Raw genomic sequence first — 18,377 nt, 5'->3', positions numbered from 1 at the left:
CAGCTGCTAGGACGGCTCTAAAAAAAGTCAGACAATAACAGATGTTGGTGAGGGTATAGAGAGATCAGAACTCACATGCCCTGCTGCTGGGAATGTGAAATGGCGCAGCCACTCTGGAAACCACTCTGGCATTCCTCAAATGGTTGAACATGGCGTTGCCATATGACCGGCAATTCCACTCCCAGGTATACACTTCACAGAAAGGACAGCATACGTCTACACAAAAACTCGTACACAAATGTTTACAGCAGCATTATTCACCAGGGGGAGGGGGAGAATGTGCATCAACACCCAAATGGACATACGAAATGTGCTATACCCACACAATGGGATAATATTAGGCTATAAAAAAGCAGGGAAAGTAGTGACTCCTACTGCAGCATGAGTGAACCTCAAAAAGATTTAAGCTAAGTGAAAGAAGCCAGTCTCAAAAGACCACATATTATATGACTCGACTACATGCAAATCTAGAAAGAGGAACTCTATAGACACAGAAGGCAGACCAGTGGTTACGTAGGGCTGAGGGGGCGGGAGACAGGGGGATAACAGCTACAGGACACGGGGTTTCTTTCCGACAAGACTACAGGACTCTGAAACTGGGGATGGCTGCACGTAACTGTGAATGTACAAAGGCCCTGAATTGTACACTTCAAACAGATGAACTACAACATATGGTATGTGAATTATAGCTCCAATCCACTTTAACATAGTCAAAGAAAACAGTAATGATGGACTTAGAACGTCCCATTTTACAGCGCCTGGTCAACTAACAGACCAAAGCACCCAGCGACAGCATTACAAAAAGAAAGAGCCACACATCAGGGCCTCCTGAAGGAAGACAACCTATGGAGTGAACTTGCCAAAAACGCTACACCTGTATTTGTTTAAGCCTCTAAACCTAACTACCTGTTTACAGGAAACACAGAGGAAAAAGGAACACATTAAAGACACCATAGGGATAAAACAGCAAAATCCCTAAGGCTGTTGGAAACTGTTAAGCCAAGCAATCCAGTCTCTTCAACACACAAATTGCAAGGGAGGGGAGAAAAAAAGAGAGAGAGAGAGAGAGAGAGAGAGAGAGAGAGATGAAAGGAAACCTATAAATAAAAAGAGACTTAAAAGACATGACAACTAATTCCAATGTGTGGAACTTATCTGGATCCTTGGTGGTCGTTGTTGTTGAAGTGTAAAAAAGAAAACAACTTAGGTCACTGGAGACCGCTAAGATTTTAACAATGGTTGGATCGGTAGTATGAAGGAATTATTCTGAATTTTTCAGATGTGAAATTATCTTGTGGTTATGTTTTAAAAAGAGAGGGAGTCTGGGGCACGTGGGTGACTCAGTCAGTTAAGCATCTGACTTCAGCTCAGGTCATGATCTCACGGTTCATGAGTTGGAGCCCCACGTCGGGCTCTGTGATGACAGCTCAGAGACTGGAGCCTACTTCAGATTCTGTATCTCCCTCTCTCTCTACCCCACCCCTCCTTGCGCTCTTTCAAAAATGAATAAACGTTAAAAAAAGTTAAAAAAAAAAAAAAGAGAGAGAGAGAGGGAGTCCATATCACTTAGAGAGCCATACCTAAACTCTTATTAAAATATGAGACACTGAGGACCTGTCTCAAAGAACAGGAATGAAGGAAGTGGACAGGGTAAAATTGGCCACACACTGATGGTTGCTGGGGGGTATGTGATGGGTTTTAGGAGGGTTCAGTATAGTCTATTTTTTTTGTATTTTTAAAATATGTAATAAAACACTTTTTAAAAATCTCAGATAAGCTTAAAAAAAAAAAGAATCCCCTACTAAAATAAATAGCTACTAAGAAAAGAATAATGGGGCACCTGGGTGGTTCAGTCGGTTAAGCGTCCAACTTGGGCTCAGGTCACGATCTCATGGTTCGTGAGTTCAAATGCCGCATCAGGCTCTGTGCTGATGCCTCAGAGCCTGGAGCCTGCTTTGGATTCTGTGTGTGTCTCTCTCTCTGCCCCTCCCCGCTCACACTCTGTCTCTCAAAAATAAATCAACATTAAAAAATAAATTAATTGGGGCGCCTGGGTGGCTCAGTCGGTTAAGCGTCCGACTTCGGCTCAGGTCATGATCTCACGGTTCGTGAGTTCGAGCCCCACGTCGGGCTCTGTGCTGACAGCTCAGAGCCTGGAGCCTGCTTCACATTCTGTGTCTCCCTCTCTCTCTCTCTGCCCCTTCCCTGCTCATGCTGTGTCTCTCTCTGTCTCAAAAATAAATAAACATTAAAAAAATTTTTTTTTAATTAATTAATTAAAAAATAAAAAGAAAAGAATAATATACTTGAGACATTCCTAATCAGGCATTCTTCCCCAAAGTAGGTACAGACAGAATATTTAAGATGTAGTTATTACATTCCCAGTAGGAAGCACTGACATCTGAAAAACTATATTAATATTGTTGTTTTAATTGAATGGTCCTTCTCCACCCTTACCTTCTGAGCTACAATGAAACATACCTGAGCGCCTGGCCTCTCTGTATGTCTCCGAGCATGAACCTCTGAGCCTCCCGCATGAGGCGATTTCTACTGAGAAGAGCTCAGAGAGAAGGTGCGCTAGAGAGAGACGCTATGACAAGGTCTTTGGCATCACGGTACCCGAAGTAGATTCACAGAGGATTTAAAAAGCTCACAGACTTTTTTGATTTGAAAAGCACAAGTTTTTTTCTACATAAAAATTAAAAACCACAGCACTATGTATGCTAAGACATCTCTATATCTTAGAAAAAGAAGGGAAAAAGAAAGTGGCTTAGTAAGTTAATCATGGAGGTTTTTTTTTTTAAATGCTCAAGGGCATTTAGCACTGAACATTAAATACTTTAGCGTGAGATTGTCCTCTAATCTCCTAGAAGCAAAGAGCCAGAAATAGATACGAAAAAAGCATGGAAAAGCAAAAAAAGGAGTCCAAGGGCTCTACATAAATATGATGGTTCATAATCTCCAAAACTGGTCCTTAAGAAACAGGAAGAATCACAGAGGAAACCAGCTATGCCACCAAATCATAGTCTGCAATGAGCCCTGTCATCCAATATGACAATACCCAGAAGTCTCTTTTCCACTTGTGCAGATACAAGTTTTCTTATCCTAACTTTTTTTTTAGTAGACTTGACTGTTTAGAGCACTTCTGGGTTCTTGGGAGTTGAGTGGAAAGCACAGAGTTCCCACATAGCCCTCCCCCCGACCCAAAGAGGCTCTCCTACCTGCTATCAACATCCTGCACCAGAGAGGTACAATCGTTACAGTCGCTGAACCCACAGTGACATATCACCACACCCAAAGCCCACAGTTTACATGCAGGTTCATTCTTGGTATTGTATATTCTATGGGTTTCCACAAATGGATAATGTATCCATTAGAACACTATCACTGCCCTAAAAATCCTCAATGTTCTGCCTATTCATCCTTCCTTCTCCCAAACTCTTGGCAAACACTTGTGAACACTTTTTAAACATGACCAAAACAGACTGGAATGAACATTTTCAATCCTCAAGGAAAAAAAAAAATCCCTATTAGAATTTACAGTATTAATGCCAGTCCCTTCGAGGTTATATTAACAGCTTCCCTCCCTTCAGATGACTGATGTTTGTAACCAATGCACATTTCCGAAATTGTTTTCTGGGCTTTTTATTTTTGCAATGTTGTCACAACTCATATTTTGGCAGTAATAGCCTTTTGTCCTCTGCTTGGACTGACATTAACATTTTAAAAGAGAACCCAATTTGTTTTCTGCATGCGTCAAAGGGCAAATATGAACCTTGGACAGTGGGTTTCATTTTCCGTCTGTACATTCTAACAGTATAGCTTACAAACCTCTAAAGAAAACATCTGTTGACATCTGACCCAAGTCTCCATCCTGCTGTTTTTAAATAACTGATTAAAAACTTCTCTCTAATCATTTAGAAAAGAGATTCTCTTAAAAAATGATAGAAATAAAAGAAAAGAACAAAATGAACTGCCTCCCGGAAAGTCTTCAGAGCTTTGTGGAGTTTCCAGCCAGTTTAAACAGGAAGAAATTAAGGAATTCGCTGAAACTGCCGCAATTAAGAGACAGAAAACAGAGATAAAACTTGAGCTGCATTTTATCTTCAGAAACGGAAGGAGGTCATAAGACTTTTCTTAAGAAAATTAGACAGATTCTGTAAGAACTTAAAAAGGAAAATATTTTAGGAACCGGTAGCTCACGTTCTGTGAGTTTCCTTGGAACAATCAGTTTCGACTGAAGCGTCACTTCCAGGTCTAAAGCCCTCTTCCATCAAGCGCAGCACCTTTCAAATGGCAGGTGTGAATTTTCTGACCCAGACAGAGAGGATACAAGGCGCACAGTTACCTTTGATTTCTCTTCATTTTCTCTATAAAATTCCGCCATCTGTTCCTCCTGTTCTTCAATAACATCTTTGAGGGTGTCTACCTGGTAGATCAAGTTGTTCTTCTCGTTGTCTAACTGTGCGTTGGAAACCATGGCTTTCTTGTATTTTTCTTCCACTTCAGACAAAGATTCCTAAACGAAAGTCAAAGCCATTAGCCTGATATCTAAAGTATGCTCATCGCTTATATGCAATATGACAGAAATCCAGGACTGGCACAAACACACGAAGGTGCATTTTTGCAAAATACAAGCAGTCGGGGGATCTCCATGTTTAGTAACATGCACGTGAAACAGAAGGGCGGTAAGAAGCCAATTGTGCCACCGTGAGAACTTTATATGCTCTCTGCTATCCGAGAAAACAAAATCAAGCACCAATGTAGCCTCTGAAAGATGAAAAGGTATGCAGACCACATACATTTGTTAAGAGTCATAAAACGAAGAATCATCAATGTTTTCGGAAACGTTACTCTTGTTTTTAACAAGCTATTCGGTACCCAGAATGCAATGATACAACATAATACAGCCTCTCTTACACAAGTAAGCTTCATACTCATTTGAATTTTGCTGCTTCCTAGACATCTGCTTTCAGTTCTTTCCTGTTCTGCATAAGAATTTTCATGTAAACGTATAAACATTTTTTCTAGCAATTATTCAAATTCTGGTCATTCTTAAATAAGTAAGCAATACAAAAACGATGAAAAAAAGAGCAACGACAACAAAAAAAGAGCAACCAAAAAACAACTGAAATTTTATATACTTCAAAGCTTTCTGCTTAAAACAGCTTCAAGTCTATCTTTTAATAACTATATCTAATTTGGTAGATTATTACTACATAGTGACAGTTTTTAAAGCTAAAAACAAAAAACATTTCATAGAAAAAATCATCACTTCTGGAATACATTTTAAAAGTACTAACATAAATGTTCAACAAACCAAGATTGATGATATAAAACTGATAGTCCAGAATGCTTACATTTATGATCAACTGACTTTTGACAAGAGTACCCAGACAACTCAATGGAAGAAAGAATATTTTTTTCAAGGGGCACCTGAGTGGCTCAGTTGGTTAAGCATCCGACGTTGGCTCATTTTATGATCTCATGGTTCATGGGTTCAAGCCCCACACCGAGCTCTGTGCAGACAGCTCGGAGCCCGGAGCCTGCTTTGGATTCTGTGTCTCCCTCTCTCTCTGCCCCTCCCCCACTCACACTCTGTCTCTTTCTCTTTCAAAAATAAGTAAATGTTAAAAAAATAGGTTTTTTCAACAAATGGTGTTGGGACAACAGGATATCCACATTGCAAGAGACTAAAGTTGGACCCACACCAAACAGAAAAATTAACTCAAAGTGGATCAGAGACCTAAATGTCAGAGCTAAAATTATAAAATTCTTCAAAGAAAACATAGCCCTAAACCTTCATGACCTTGGAGTAGGCAATGGTTTCTTAGACACAATACCAAAAGCACTATCAATGAAAGAAAAGACCACCAGAATTAAAAACTTTTGTGCTACAAACAATACCATCAAGGAAAAAAAAAAAAGGCATACAGTAGGAGAGGATATTTGTAAATCTTACACTGAGTAAGAGACTTGTATCCAAAATACATAAAGAACTCTTACAATACTATCATAAAGAGACACATATTTTAAAAATGGGTATGGATTTGATTAGAGATTTCTCCAAACAGGATATACAAATGGCCAAGAAGCACATGAAAACAGGCTCGACATCATTAGTAATTAGGGAAATGCACACCAAAACCACAATGAGATACCACTTCAAACCTACTATGATGGCTATAATTAAAAAAACAGAAACAAGATTAAAGTGTTGGTGAGGATATGGAAAAACCAGAAACCTCATACATTGCTGGGGAGAGTGTAAAATAGTGCAGCTGTTTTGGAAAACAGTTTGACAATTCCTCAAAATGGTAAACACAGTGTTAGCATCTGACCCTGCAATTCTATTCCTAGGTATCTATGTAGGAGAAATGAAAAGGAATATCCATACAAAAACTTGTACACAAATGCTCATAGCGGCATTTTTCATAACAGCTAAAAACTGAAAACAACCCGAATGTCCATCAACAGACACATACTGGAATATTAACCAATCATGACAGAGACACATAGACAGATGATGGGACAGACAGGTGTTACGGCATGGATGACTCTTGAAAACATTACACTAAATGAAAAGTCAACCACGAAAGACAACATATTATAAGATTCCATTTGTACGAAATGTCCAGAACAGGCAAATCCAGAGACAGAAAGTAGATTAGTGGTTACCGAGGGCTGGGTGTGGAAGTGGAAGAGGGAGGGTGAGGTATGACTGCTAATTAGGACAGGGTTTCTCTTCGGGGTAATGACAGCATTCCAAAATTGGATTGTGGTGATGGTTGTGCAACACTGTGACTATGCTAAAAACCGCTTGAACTGTGCACACTTTAAATGGGTAAATCTTACAGTATTTGAATTATATCTCAATCAAGATACACACACACACACACACACACACACACACACACACACACACTAATAATGCTTCACAAACTAGGACTGCATTAACAGACATTTATACCAGGACTGGGAACAGACAGAACCCAAATAAAAAATAAAACCAAAGTCAACCGTACAATGATTTAAATATAGTAGGATCTTATACAATACAGAATTTAGAATGATTCTGATCCACCTTAAAGGCTGATAGCATTAAAAAAGTCTTTTTCACAGCTCAGTCTCATAGAAAATGGGACGTAACTGCATGAACAACCAGAACTAAGATAGTTACTCAACAGATGCAAAAATACAATATATAACACGATCAATGTGACATAACATTTACGGAATGTACTCTTCCTTTCAACAACAAACCACAGAAGACTGTTTTAAATTTAAGTATCAAGGTAGTTTCAATTATTTAAATCTAGTTTATATGGTGATACCTATTAGGAAATAGTTTTACTTAAATGTATCTAAGGCAATGATTTTGCAAGAGTGGGTTCTAGATTAGCAGCAACAGCATTAGCTGGGAACTGGGTAAAAATGCAACATTTCAACCCCCTCCTAGACCCACTGAATGAGAAAATGTGGGAGTATGATCCAGCAATCTGTGTTTTAACAAAACCCAGGTGGTTCTGCATGGAAGACAGAATGAGGAAAAGCATCCCAAAGGCCGACCCACTTAATCAAGAATACTGTCAAAAGTAGGGGTGCCTGGGTGGCCGGCTGAGTCGGTTAAGCGTCCCGACTCTTGATTTCAGCTCAGGTCATGATCTCACAGTTTGTGGGTTCAAGTCCCACATTGAGCTCTGCACTGACAGTGCAGAGCCTGCTTGGGATTTTCCTTCTCTCTCTCTCTTCCCCACTCCTACTCTCTCTCAAAATGAATAAATAAAAACTTAAAAAAAAAAAAAAAAAGAATATCATAAGCAATGACCCAGTATCCTTTTTCAATAGAATATGTATGGATATTACCACACTACTGTGTTTGATCACCAATCAGATCATTTTTTAATGATTTTTCTTCCACTTAACGAGTTGTTTCAAGGACAAATATAACCTGAGGTCAAGCTCAATTATATGCTGACCGTGAATTAAGAAAATGGAGGTGGCAGGGGATGGGTGAAATAGACAAGGGGATTAAAAGTACACTTATCATGATGAGCACTGAGTAACGTACAGAATTGTTGTATAATTACGTTGTGCACCTCAGATATAGCACTTTATGTTAATTTTACTTCAATAAAATAAACTATATCTCTTCTAAATGAAAATAATAATAATAATAATAATAAAATAAAGCAGGGCACATCATTGTATATCACTAAGTAAGTTTTCCTTTACTCTAGGTATGCTTAAAACTGTTGCATTGAACATGAATATATTTAATGTATATCTTAACAGTTTTTCTTAGCACGGTAACATATAATGTGAGGAACATAAAGTTTTGCTTTTTTTCTCTTAAAAAAGGGGATCTTGTATCTGTTCAGTCTCACATTTAATCTGTTCTTTTGTATCCTTCAAAGAAGGTAACAAATGGTAGATCTAAAATGTAAGAAAAAAATGTTTTAAATAAATAAAAAGCAAGAAAACCTCTGAATTGCTTGCTTTCCTGATACGTTACATTACATATGAGATTTCAATATAAGTGTATTTATTTAACATATTTAATTTGCTCCCTTGATCCAACATATTTCCAAAAGTCTTATCACTAAAATCTTGAAAGGTGATTAAACCCTGAAGACCTGAGCCATGAAGACGGGGCAGATCAGCATATACCCCTGTACTTCTCCTGCTCGACCGACACCCGCACGCGCACACACACTGCCAGATCAGCAGCCTCCAGGCTGCCCTCACGGACACTCTCCACAGGACCTGCTACCCTTTTCTGTCCTGACTCGTAACCGTAAGTTCCCTCCGGACGATCATGACCCGCGTGAAGGTACCGACTGGTAACTGGGCCACTTTGCGTCTCGCCAGGAAAGCTGATGAGAGCCTTGCCCGTGAGGTCCCCGCTTTGTCCTTCGGGCATATCCTGAGTCGTCTTTCTGAATGCCTTGTTTATGCATCTTGAGACCTGATATTTCGGTTTCAAACAGGGCCATGCACATGTTGAGAAACTTGTAGCTTCCTTGTATCAGAGTTGAACTTCATAATTAAACATGGGGAAGTGCATGATAATCAACCGCCATTTACAACCAAAATGTCCGTGTCACAGGGACACTTCTATTGAGAACTGGTAGCCATCCTTGCTTGGGAAAGATTAAGGCCCATCTCAATTTACCTCCAGATTCTTCAAAGCACTGAATCTGTGTAATCTTCTTTGAGCCATAGTGAAAAACAACAAGAAAAGGAAGAGGAGGAGAAGAAAAAACAAAATGAAAACACAGGCCTCCTACCTCAGGTTCCTTCCTCCGTGAGAAATGTTTATAGTAACGCACTCTTAGATGCTTCTTCCTCCTGCCTTCAATACTGACTAAATTTGTTGACAGAAATAGGCAATACTCTCTCATTTAGCAGGGAAGAATTTTAAGGTCTAATTCTCAATTGAAAACCATAATCTCAGAATACGTTTCAAGAGTTTACCCAATTCTATTTTGTATGGCTAAGACACAAGCGACACGTAAGTATTTCGCAAAGTTTAAAAACTCTAAGGTATAATATCTTGTACTGAATATTGCAAAAACCATAGTAAACGTTGAGACATAAGCAGACTGAAAGTTCACCTTTCCTGTGCATTGCAGGTTAAGCACATGCTGGAAAGACAAACACTGTTAGTGAAGCTTTGTGCACTGGGGTTAACAGAACTTGTGAAACCACCATTACCCAACCATTCTGCACACAGAGAGCATGCGTGGGCTGCACAATGGGCCCTGATACCTTTAGTTCTTTAAGCCCTTGCATGTATCTCCCTTCTACATCCTGTATCTGGTCCTTAAGGTCATAGATATCCTGCAGGACATAGGAATGAACCATTGCATAAAAGCATGCACAAACATATCTTAAGTCTCAAAGGATTCAGATGAAAATGTGAATTACTTTCATGTATTCTGGACCAAAAGCAGAGAAATCAAAATACACAAACGTAACTGCCACTTAAAACCACCGAACGAGGCAAATAGGTCAGGTGATAATGGGGCTGGGGAAGGCCTGGAGTAATCAATCTAAAGTGTTACATATCTTCTTGGCATGAACTTGTGTTGAGACCGCATTAGCAAGAGGGGGATGGGGCCGTGTACGAGAAAAAGCTGTACCAATTATAATGTTTTTAACATATAAACTTTAAAAATTTATAAATCATTTCAATAATCTTTAACATAATGCTTCACCTGAACCAGTAAATTACTAAAGTACTAAATTAATTATAAGCAGCAAATTTTACTGGCTCATTCAGAAGTTTTTAAAACTGTAATAAACGGACACGAACAAAATGTCTTTCGATGACTTGGTTACTAATCACAATTAATTTGGAAGAAAGAAAGTAAAGGGAGGGAAGTTAAACACCGACATTTTAAACCGTATGTCAGATGAGAGAGTCTATGCTGAGGATGCCATTTAAATGAATGATGAGAAAAGAGCATTTGTTCCAAATGTTACCCCAATCATTAAAAGCAAAGCAGGTCAAATTTTAAATGGAAAATACAGTTCCTCCTATACCTGGCCCTGCTACATACAATCTATCCTGGAGGCTTGATTTAGGCGGAATACAACTGCCACAGGGCCCCACGTGCAATTCTGCAATACGGGCAGGACCAATCCTCAAAGGCCGGTCACACACACCTTCTGGATTATACCCCCCCTGCCCTCTTCGTCTCCTCCTTGGTAGGTCTGTCTTGTACTCGCTGATTCATCAACAGACACATCAAGAGGCTACAGCAAGCGAAGCGTGAGGATACAAAACTCTCATTTCCTTCAAGGAAGTCATTCTCTCAAAGAAGCAATACGAGCTGAGTGGTGAGGCTGGAAGGCCTTGTCCTCCGGCCTTCCGTCCCACCGAAGACAAGAGTTGAGCTCATTCAACTCTGCAGCCCCAGCACCTATGCCCGGTACTTCGTAAGAGCCTGATAAATGCGGACACCCTCAAAGTCACGCCACGTCGGCCTGGGTCAGCTCTCCGCTGCCGCTGCCACTGCCGCCGCTGCAAACGTCTCCACCCCCTAACCCCCAGCCCACTTTTACAGGCCTCCCATCCCGTAAGCCGGACTCTTGCTCCTACCTGCCTGCGGTCTGACTCAGGACCCCAGCACGCCCCCTCCCTCCCTCCCTCTCTGTGTCAGCAGGACGGGCCCGCCACATCTGGCCCCCCTCTAGCTGCGCCCGGGCATCCCTCTCAGGCACTCTGCTCATCAGCCACCCTCTCCTCACTCTGCCTTCCTGTTCTCTCTCAACTGGCTCAAGCCAGCGAATAAAAATAATCAAGCCTGCCTTTGAAAGAAGACAAAAACCTTCCCTTAAGCTCTCCTCTCTGCTACTGACCAATCAACTCCAGTGTCTCCCAGGATTCTCCTCGGAGTAAGTTCCTCGCACCGTCTCCCACTGCAGTTTCGCCTTGTTCGCGCCATCCTCATCACTCACCCACAGGGTTCCCTTCACCTCCAGAGCTTCCTCCGACCTGGGGACACTCCTTAAGAATGCCAATCAGATACTCGTGCTCCCCTGGTTAATATCCCACAGTTGTCGGGGGGCGGCGGGGGGCGGGGGGGGAACCAAATGTCTTCTAGGCTACCACACATGATGCTTTGTGGTCTGGCCCACGCACTCACCTCTCCTCCTCACTTCCCATCCTACCCTCGGGCAACTGTGCTAGACAAGAGAACCTTCTGGTTCTCTCAAGTTCTCAGAAAGCCTTTTCCCTCCAACTTCTTTGCCTGATGCATTTGCATTCTTCCTTCACAGTGGGTCTCCTCTGAAAAGCTTTCTGTAATCGCTTCTCCCAGTCCAACAGAGCTGATGCTTCTCTGAATTCTCTCAACAGTCCTATTCTTGCTACTACATAGGATCATACACGTGACCGAGTTTTACTGGTTTCTATCAGCGGATCTTCCCTATGAAACAGTGAACTCCTGAAGGTCAAAGTGTGTTTCGCTGCCTAAATTGCTGAAGCCAACGGCTCAATAAATGTTGAATGAATGAATGAATGAATGAATGCAATTTTTATTACAACCCTTCCTCCCATTGCTCACAAATAGTAGGTTCAGCAAACAGACCTTCAAATACATTTTGAAAGTCCCCATCTTTCAAATAAAAGGGTTAATAAGAACAGGAACTCAACCCAGGGACTCAACTCAGGTATTTCTGTTATCCCAAATATTCCTATGCTTATCTTACCATGAAAAATTGAGAGATAACTATACTCCAGCAGCCAAATAATACCATAATGCCTCAAAAGGCCGACAATTCCTAGAACCTGGTCCCTTGCATATCTATGTATTTTCCATCTAAAATATGGCCAACTATTTCTGAGAGAATTACTTTTACATACATTAACAAGTTTTTTTGGCATTGGTAAGTGAGCAGAGAGATATGGATCATTCCAATAGCATCAAATGTTCAAGAAAGAGAACAGAAAAAAGAATTAACTCATCTCTTTCCTTTCAGATCTGAGTCACATTCCCGAACTGTCTTTTAACAGTATTTTTTCAAGAACTCAAACTCCTTTTCTTCCCACTAAGTCACATTAAGTGTTAAATAGCTGCAGTATACTCTACTACAAAGAAGCCGCCAAACTGTTTGTAAAAAGCAAACCAAAGACTGCGGTTTACCCGCAATTCACTTAATGAGGTGTCTGGATCTACTAAGCTGCTGGTGTCTCCGCTCCCTCGTCTGGATGAGTTTCCACTTAGAGGGGTTGTTGCTGAGGCAGAATTCCGAGACGAAGGCTAGAGAAAGAGAAAGAGGACACATCTAAGTCTTGTTTCTGTACAAAGGCGTTTGCTGTGGAAGCTGAACATGGGGTGGGGGCGGGGGACACCTAACACCTGTGGATGAGAGGTGCGGACGATATAGGCTGGCTTTGGGAAAGGGATGCCCTGGGGAACGTGCCCGGGGAATATGAAGCATAACCTTGTTCCCTGCAACACATTACTGTAGTCTAGAATTCATAATGACAAAGGAAGTGGCTTGCATGCGAGTTTTTTTCTATCTTTGGTATACTGTAAACAATACTGAGCACACGAGATTAATTTAAAACAGTTCAGGATTTATAACTGGTATGCTAATTAGCAGTCCTGCTACTGAGTTCCTGAGGCTGCTTCTTTAGAATCTTTTCTTTTTCTAATACTCTGATAAAGTTGGAAACAATATTTGCAGCTTGAGCACAGTGTGTATCACTATGAATTTAGACTGCTGTTCCCACAGTTAGTTTACATGTGAGATATGCTACTGGATGAACACACAATGGAGCAACCACACAGAGTTAACCATCAGCCACATGCAGCTACTCAGCATCTGAAATACGGCTGGACGAAACTGACATTTAAGTGTCATGAAATGACATTAATTAAGTGTAAAATACACACCAGATTTCAAAGGCTTAGTATGGAAAAAAGAAGGTAAATTATCTCATTAATAATTTTTCATATTAATTACACTGAAATACCTTGGATATTTGGGTTAAATAAATTATTTAAATTAATTTTAACTGTTGCTTTTTACTGTTTTAATGAGGCTGCTAGAAAAGTTAAACTTGGGGCGCCTGAGTGGCTCAGTCTGTTAAGTGCCCGACTTCGGCTCAGGACATGATCTCATGGTTCATGAGTTCAAGCCCTGCCTCGGGCTCCTGGCTGACAGCTCAGAGTCTGGAGCCTGCTTCGGATTCTGTGTTTCCCTCTCTCTCTCTGCCCCTGCCCCACTCACACTCTGTCTCTCCCTCTCTTAAAAATATACATTAAAAAAAAATTTTTTTTAAAGAAAAGTTAAACTTACATATGTGGGCTACATTTGTGGCTTGCATTGTATCCCTACTGGACAGAACAGCTGTATCTTTTTTAGGTACAGCATGAAATTAATCCTGATAATTTCCCTAAAATGACTTTCTGAAAGTACTTCCAGAAGATAGAGACTTTAACACAAAACAAGTCCTAGAAAGGAGTTATTTTACTTCCAATAAAAAAAGTATTATTAAGGAAGAAAACCAAAAACAAACAAAAACAAAACCCTCAGAGTTTGTCACTACCGTTCCACTTCATTTTCAGTGTTTAATGGCTTCTTCTCAGGATCCAATTCTAGGGAATGGAAATCAAAAGAGCAGCCAAAAGCTTCAGAAGTGACATTCAAGGAAATAAAACGCAGTGTCTTTTCTCTTCCCAGAGCTTCACATGATTCAACCTCGGAGGAATTTGGGGGGTCAAGAACAGGAAATAGACGAAGAAAGGCAGATAGCTCCCCCAGTTCACATGTAGTATAATCGTGAAATAGCAGTTGAAATGAAGTTCAATTGACCTTGAGAATTCTCTTAGGAATGTATATACTCACTCTTGTGTAATTTTCAGCATACTGTTTGTCAGATTTTTCATCCAACTAGAAAAGAACAGAGATAAAAATCAGGAAAGATGCTTATTAGCATGTCAGGTTTTTTTTAGAGGAAAAAAAGAAATGACCACAGTTGAGTTCTCCAAGTTCAACTGCTGTTTGCAACCTAAAAGTAAACATATTAAAACTGAAATAAAAGTTGAGACACGTAAGACAAAATGTCAAGAATGTTAATTCTTATCCTAAGGATGGACAGGCAGTGAGCAAGCTGTCCTTGTGCAGAAGTTTAGAATTTTAGATTTTCTTTTCATGGTATTTGAAACACATTAAAGAAAATTATATATAAACTTAAGTTTTACCATTGCAAATGTTAATACAAAAAAAAAAAAAACCCCACAAACTTGTACACATCAAAAGCAAAACTCTGATAAAACCAAAAGCCAAAAAGCTTTATTCTCTAAACATTATTAGGACACGGGACACATAGATAAGACCAGTCCAATTAGCCACAAAGAGTTTCGACTGGATAAAAGCATGTTAAATATATCATCAAAAAAGATTTCCCCTACAGCCTTAAGGGAGTCAGCTCTTTGGCTTTTTTGTTTTTTGGTTTTTTTTTTAAGCAGTACACACACATGTCAAAAATAAAAGAAAAAATGAAATAGCACAAAAGGGTACGTGAGGTAAGCCTTTCTCCCTACTCTACCACGTCCTGACCTTCCAATTCTTGATCCAAGGATAACCAGCCACCAAGTCTTTGACAAATTCTAGAGCAATGCCTCAAATACATTCTATACCTTCTTTTTCTCCTTACCAACTTTCAGGATTTAAAGAAACTACTTCATTTTCTTCATGGCATTTATCAATCTCTGACCCCATGGTATTTATTAATTTATTGTCTGATCTCTTTATCTTTAATGTAAGTAAGCCTATGTCTGTATGTTCGTTTCTGTATTCATAACATCAAAAATAGCACCTGACATGTAGAAGGACTAAAAGTTTACTGGGTGAATGAGGAAATGAATCACACCCCATCTGTACTTACAGACTTACTTCATTTACTTTAACAGCAGCATAGTGTCCTATTATCTAGACATGATGATTGAGGTAGCCTATCTTCCACAGACAGGCCTTAGTTATTAGCGTTTCATAAAGAGAGGCATCTTACAGGTCTCCTCCTAAACCCCGACCTTGCAGCTGAGGAGAGAGAAATTCAGGGGCAAAAGATCTTCCTGAAAATTGAACAACTGCTAAACGTCAGGGCTGGATTCAGATCTCAGTTTTGTGAATTTTAAAACCCGTGTTCATATTATTTACTGTCCCAATTACTTAACTAAATGAAAATCAACCCAGATTGCAACTCCTAGACCAACCCTCCCAGCTCAATCTAGAAAAAAAGATTTGAAAACTTTCCTCAGTTAATTATTAAAACACAAAATGCCATTATTTCTGGTTCTTTTCAGTTCACTTCATTCTAATTTCCTCATATTTGAAAGGTTTTCTGTTCTTTTTCATTGCCCATTTATCACGTTCATTTTTTCTCTGCATTTATATAATAAACACTGTTTATAATAAAAGGTGTTTACTTTATTAAAAGTACTGTATCAATAATGCATTTATATTAGACTTTCGACTTTGATCTTTTTGCCACTTTTTACAGTAACACTCTCTAAAAGGAATTGATTCTAGTTAACTGGTTTTTTTTAAGTCACACATGAAACGTTTTGAAACAAACAAGCAATTTGCCACGAAAAGGAATCCTCTGCCATCACATTTATGCTGCTAAAGCCACTGCCTCACATTTAAAGTGCTATTCTTCAGAGTGAAAGAAATACCGTGTCTGAATAAAACTGCCTTCTTTTCCTCAGAGTATCTCCCACCTCTCTTCTACTAATGAGTTAGAGAAAAACAAGCAAAATCCAGAAACACTCTTCTAGGTCCACCCAAAACCCGGGCTCATGTCCCCTCTCACAAAAATGACCGCCAAACCCACCCATTTTTTAAACAGTCGGCTTGCAAGGATCTTACATTTCAGAGGCTGCATCACTGAACTAGCCCGTGGCAACGTCGATTCTCTTGCTTCCACTGTCTTCTGACAGATCCCCACTGTCGCAACCCAAACCGATCACGCGCCAAACCTCGGGGATTGTTAAGGCAGCGAAAAATGCCAAGAGCAGCGACGCTGCAGTCCAGGTCCCTGAGCTGCAGTGACTTGGCCAGAGGCTCCAGTTCTCACTTCTCAGACTTGTGCTCTGCTACGTGCTACCCCCCAGTTAGACAAAAAGCCACTTGAAACCTGGTCTTCCAAAAGCCCCAGTGCCCTCTCGAGGAGGTCTAAACACCTGTACCCGCAATGACAAGCCAAGGTTCATGATGGTGACCCAGAGTCTGCCAGGTACTGAAAAGGCTTTTAAATGGAATAAAAGTTAATTATGTTTAATATATTAAAGTATAAAATAGGGAAACAGCAAAAGGCTACAAGCTTTCAGCTATAAGATGAATAAGGCCTGAGGATCTAATGCAAAATCATGGTGACTAGAGCTGATAAAAAATTGTTGTGTCTAAGTAACAATGGAAAAATGAATATGCACAACAATATAAAAACTTTGTAACATTAGTGAGAAATCAGAAAGCAAAGGCTGCATATGTGGTTGCAATTCTGTAAAACAAATTAGAGATAGAAAAAATATTAAAAGTAAATCAAATTGTTAAAAAAGTGCCTAATAAAAAAGTAGACTAAAATACCAAAAACAAAAACAAAAAACAGCAAGCAAAGCTTTTTTCCGCCTTGATATGGTGCTCAGGACTTGCTCATTAATGTTAACTGTAGCCTACTCTTCTCAAAAAATTTCAAGTAAACATTATGTCATTGCACTCTTAAATAATTAAATAGGTAATTTTCCGATCAAGGAAGGGGTTTGGTCGTTTGAACTTGAAAGTCAGCTAACAAGCTTGCAATATTTCACATTAGTATTAATGTGAAATATTAGTATTCCACATTAGTGAAATATTTCACATTAGTATTAATGTGAAAAGGAGAGCACACGGTGGCAAACTTCATATTCCAATTTGAAAGCTTAAGTTCAAAGGTAGTATTTTCTTAGGGGCGCCTGGGTGGCTCAAAGGGTTAAGTGACCAACTCTTGGTTTCGACTCAGGTCATGAGCTCATGCTTCCTGAATTCAAGCCTGCTTGGGATTCTCTGTCCCTCTCTCTCTGCCCACCCCCCTCAAATAAATAAATAAAAATTTTTTTAAGTAACATTTTCTTGAAGAATTTCCATTATCAACTAGTAAACAAAATTAAATATAATCTTTCCCACATTTCAGCGATAAAAGCCTTTGCCCTATTTATGCCAGGATGCTTGAAAATGCTTTGCTCTTGACATTACAGATTGTACATTACTTCTCTTTAAATCTGAACTCCTTGAATATTTGTTGAAATTAACACATGTGAGAAATATTTTAGAATACACATCTTGTCAAATCTTTGAAACTCCTTGTTTCTTCTTAAAGAAAGGTATTTATTCTCTGATATTTATTCTCTGATTAAGAGGCCCTTTGAACCACTTAAACATAAGGCTGCTGGGGCGCCTGGGTGGCTCAGTCGGTTAAGCGGCCGACTTCGGCTCAGGTCACGATCTCGCGGTCCGTGAGTTCGAGCCCTGCGTCGGGCTCTGTGCTGACAGCTCAGAGCCTGGAGCCTGTTTCAGATTCTGTGTCTCCCTCTCTCTGACCCTCCCCCGTTCATGCTCTGTCTCTCTCTGTCTCAAAAATAAATAAACGTTAAAAAAAAAAAAAAATTAAAAAAAAATAAAAAAAAAACATAAGGCTGCTTAGTTTGACAGATAATTTTACCTGACTAAAATGGTAAAATACAACTGAATTTTTTTAGAATAGAATAGAAACAGAGCATTTTAGTTATAAATACATTTTGATGCTGTCATTTAAAAGTTGTTTAGAAATAAAGACTGGTACCTTGTTACAATTATTTTCTCAAAAGGACTGAGCTATTCAT

At 39.6% G+C, this 18,377-nt stretch overlaps 1 protein-coding gene across 10 annotated transcripts in view; it reads right to left on the bottom strand.

Moving 5' to 3' along the window:
- Window positions 1–18,377, bottom strand: part of LRRFIP2 (LRR binding FLII interacting protein 2) — a 106,868-nt gene that overhangs the window by 22,900 nt on the left and 65,591 nt on the right. For 5 of the 10 annotated variants that reach the window (XM_042903017.1, XM_042903009.1, XM_042903008.1 and 2 more), the window contains 4 exons: window positions 14,365–14,409; window positions 12,654–12,770; window positions 9,772–9,843; window positions 4,349–4,519 (listed from right to left, as the gene is read on the bottom strand). In XM_042903017.1, coding sequence (XP_042758951.1) covers window positions 4,349–4,519; window positions 9,772–9,843; window positions 12,654–12,770; window positions 14,365–14,409 — 405 coding nt within the window. The remainder of the gene's footprint in view (window positions 1–4,348; window positions 4,520–9,771; window positions 9,844–12,653; window positions 12,771–14,364; window positions 14,410–18,377) is intronic. The other 5 variants (XM_042903013.1, XM_042903012.1, XM_042903010.1 and 2 more) reach the window with 1 other exon arrangement.

Source organism: Panthera leo, chromosome C2 (assembly GCF_018350215.1).
Source record: "Panthera leo isolate Ple1 chromosome C2, P.leo_Ple1_pat1.1, whole genome shotgun sequence".
NCBI lineage: Eukaryota > Metazoa > Chordata > Mammalia > Carnivora > Felidae > Panthera > Panthera leo.
This window is presented reverse-complemented; position numbering and strand designations above follow the sequence as displayed.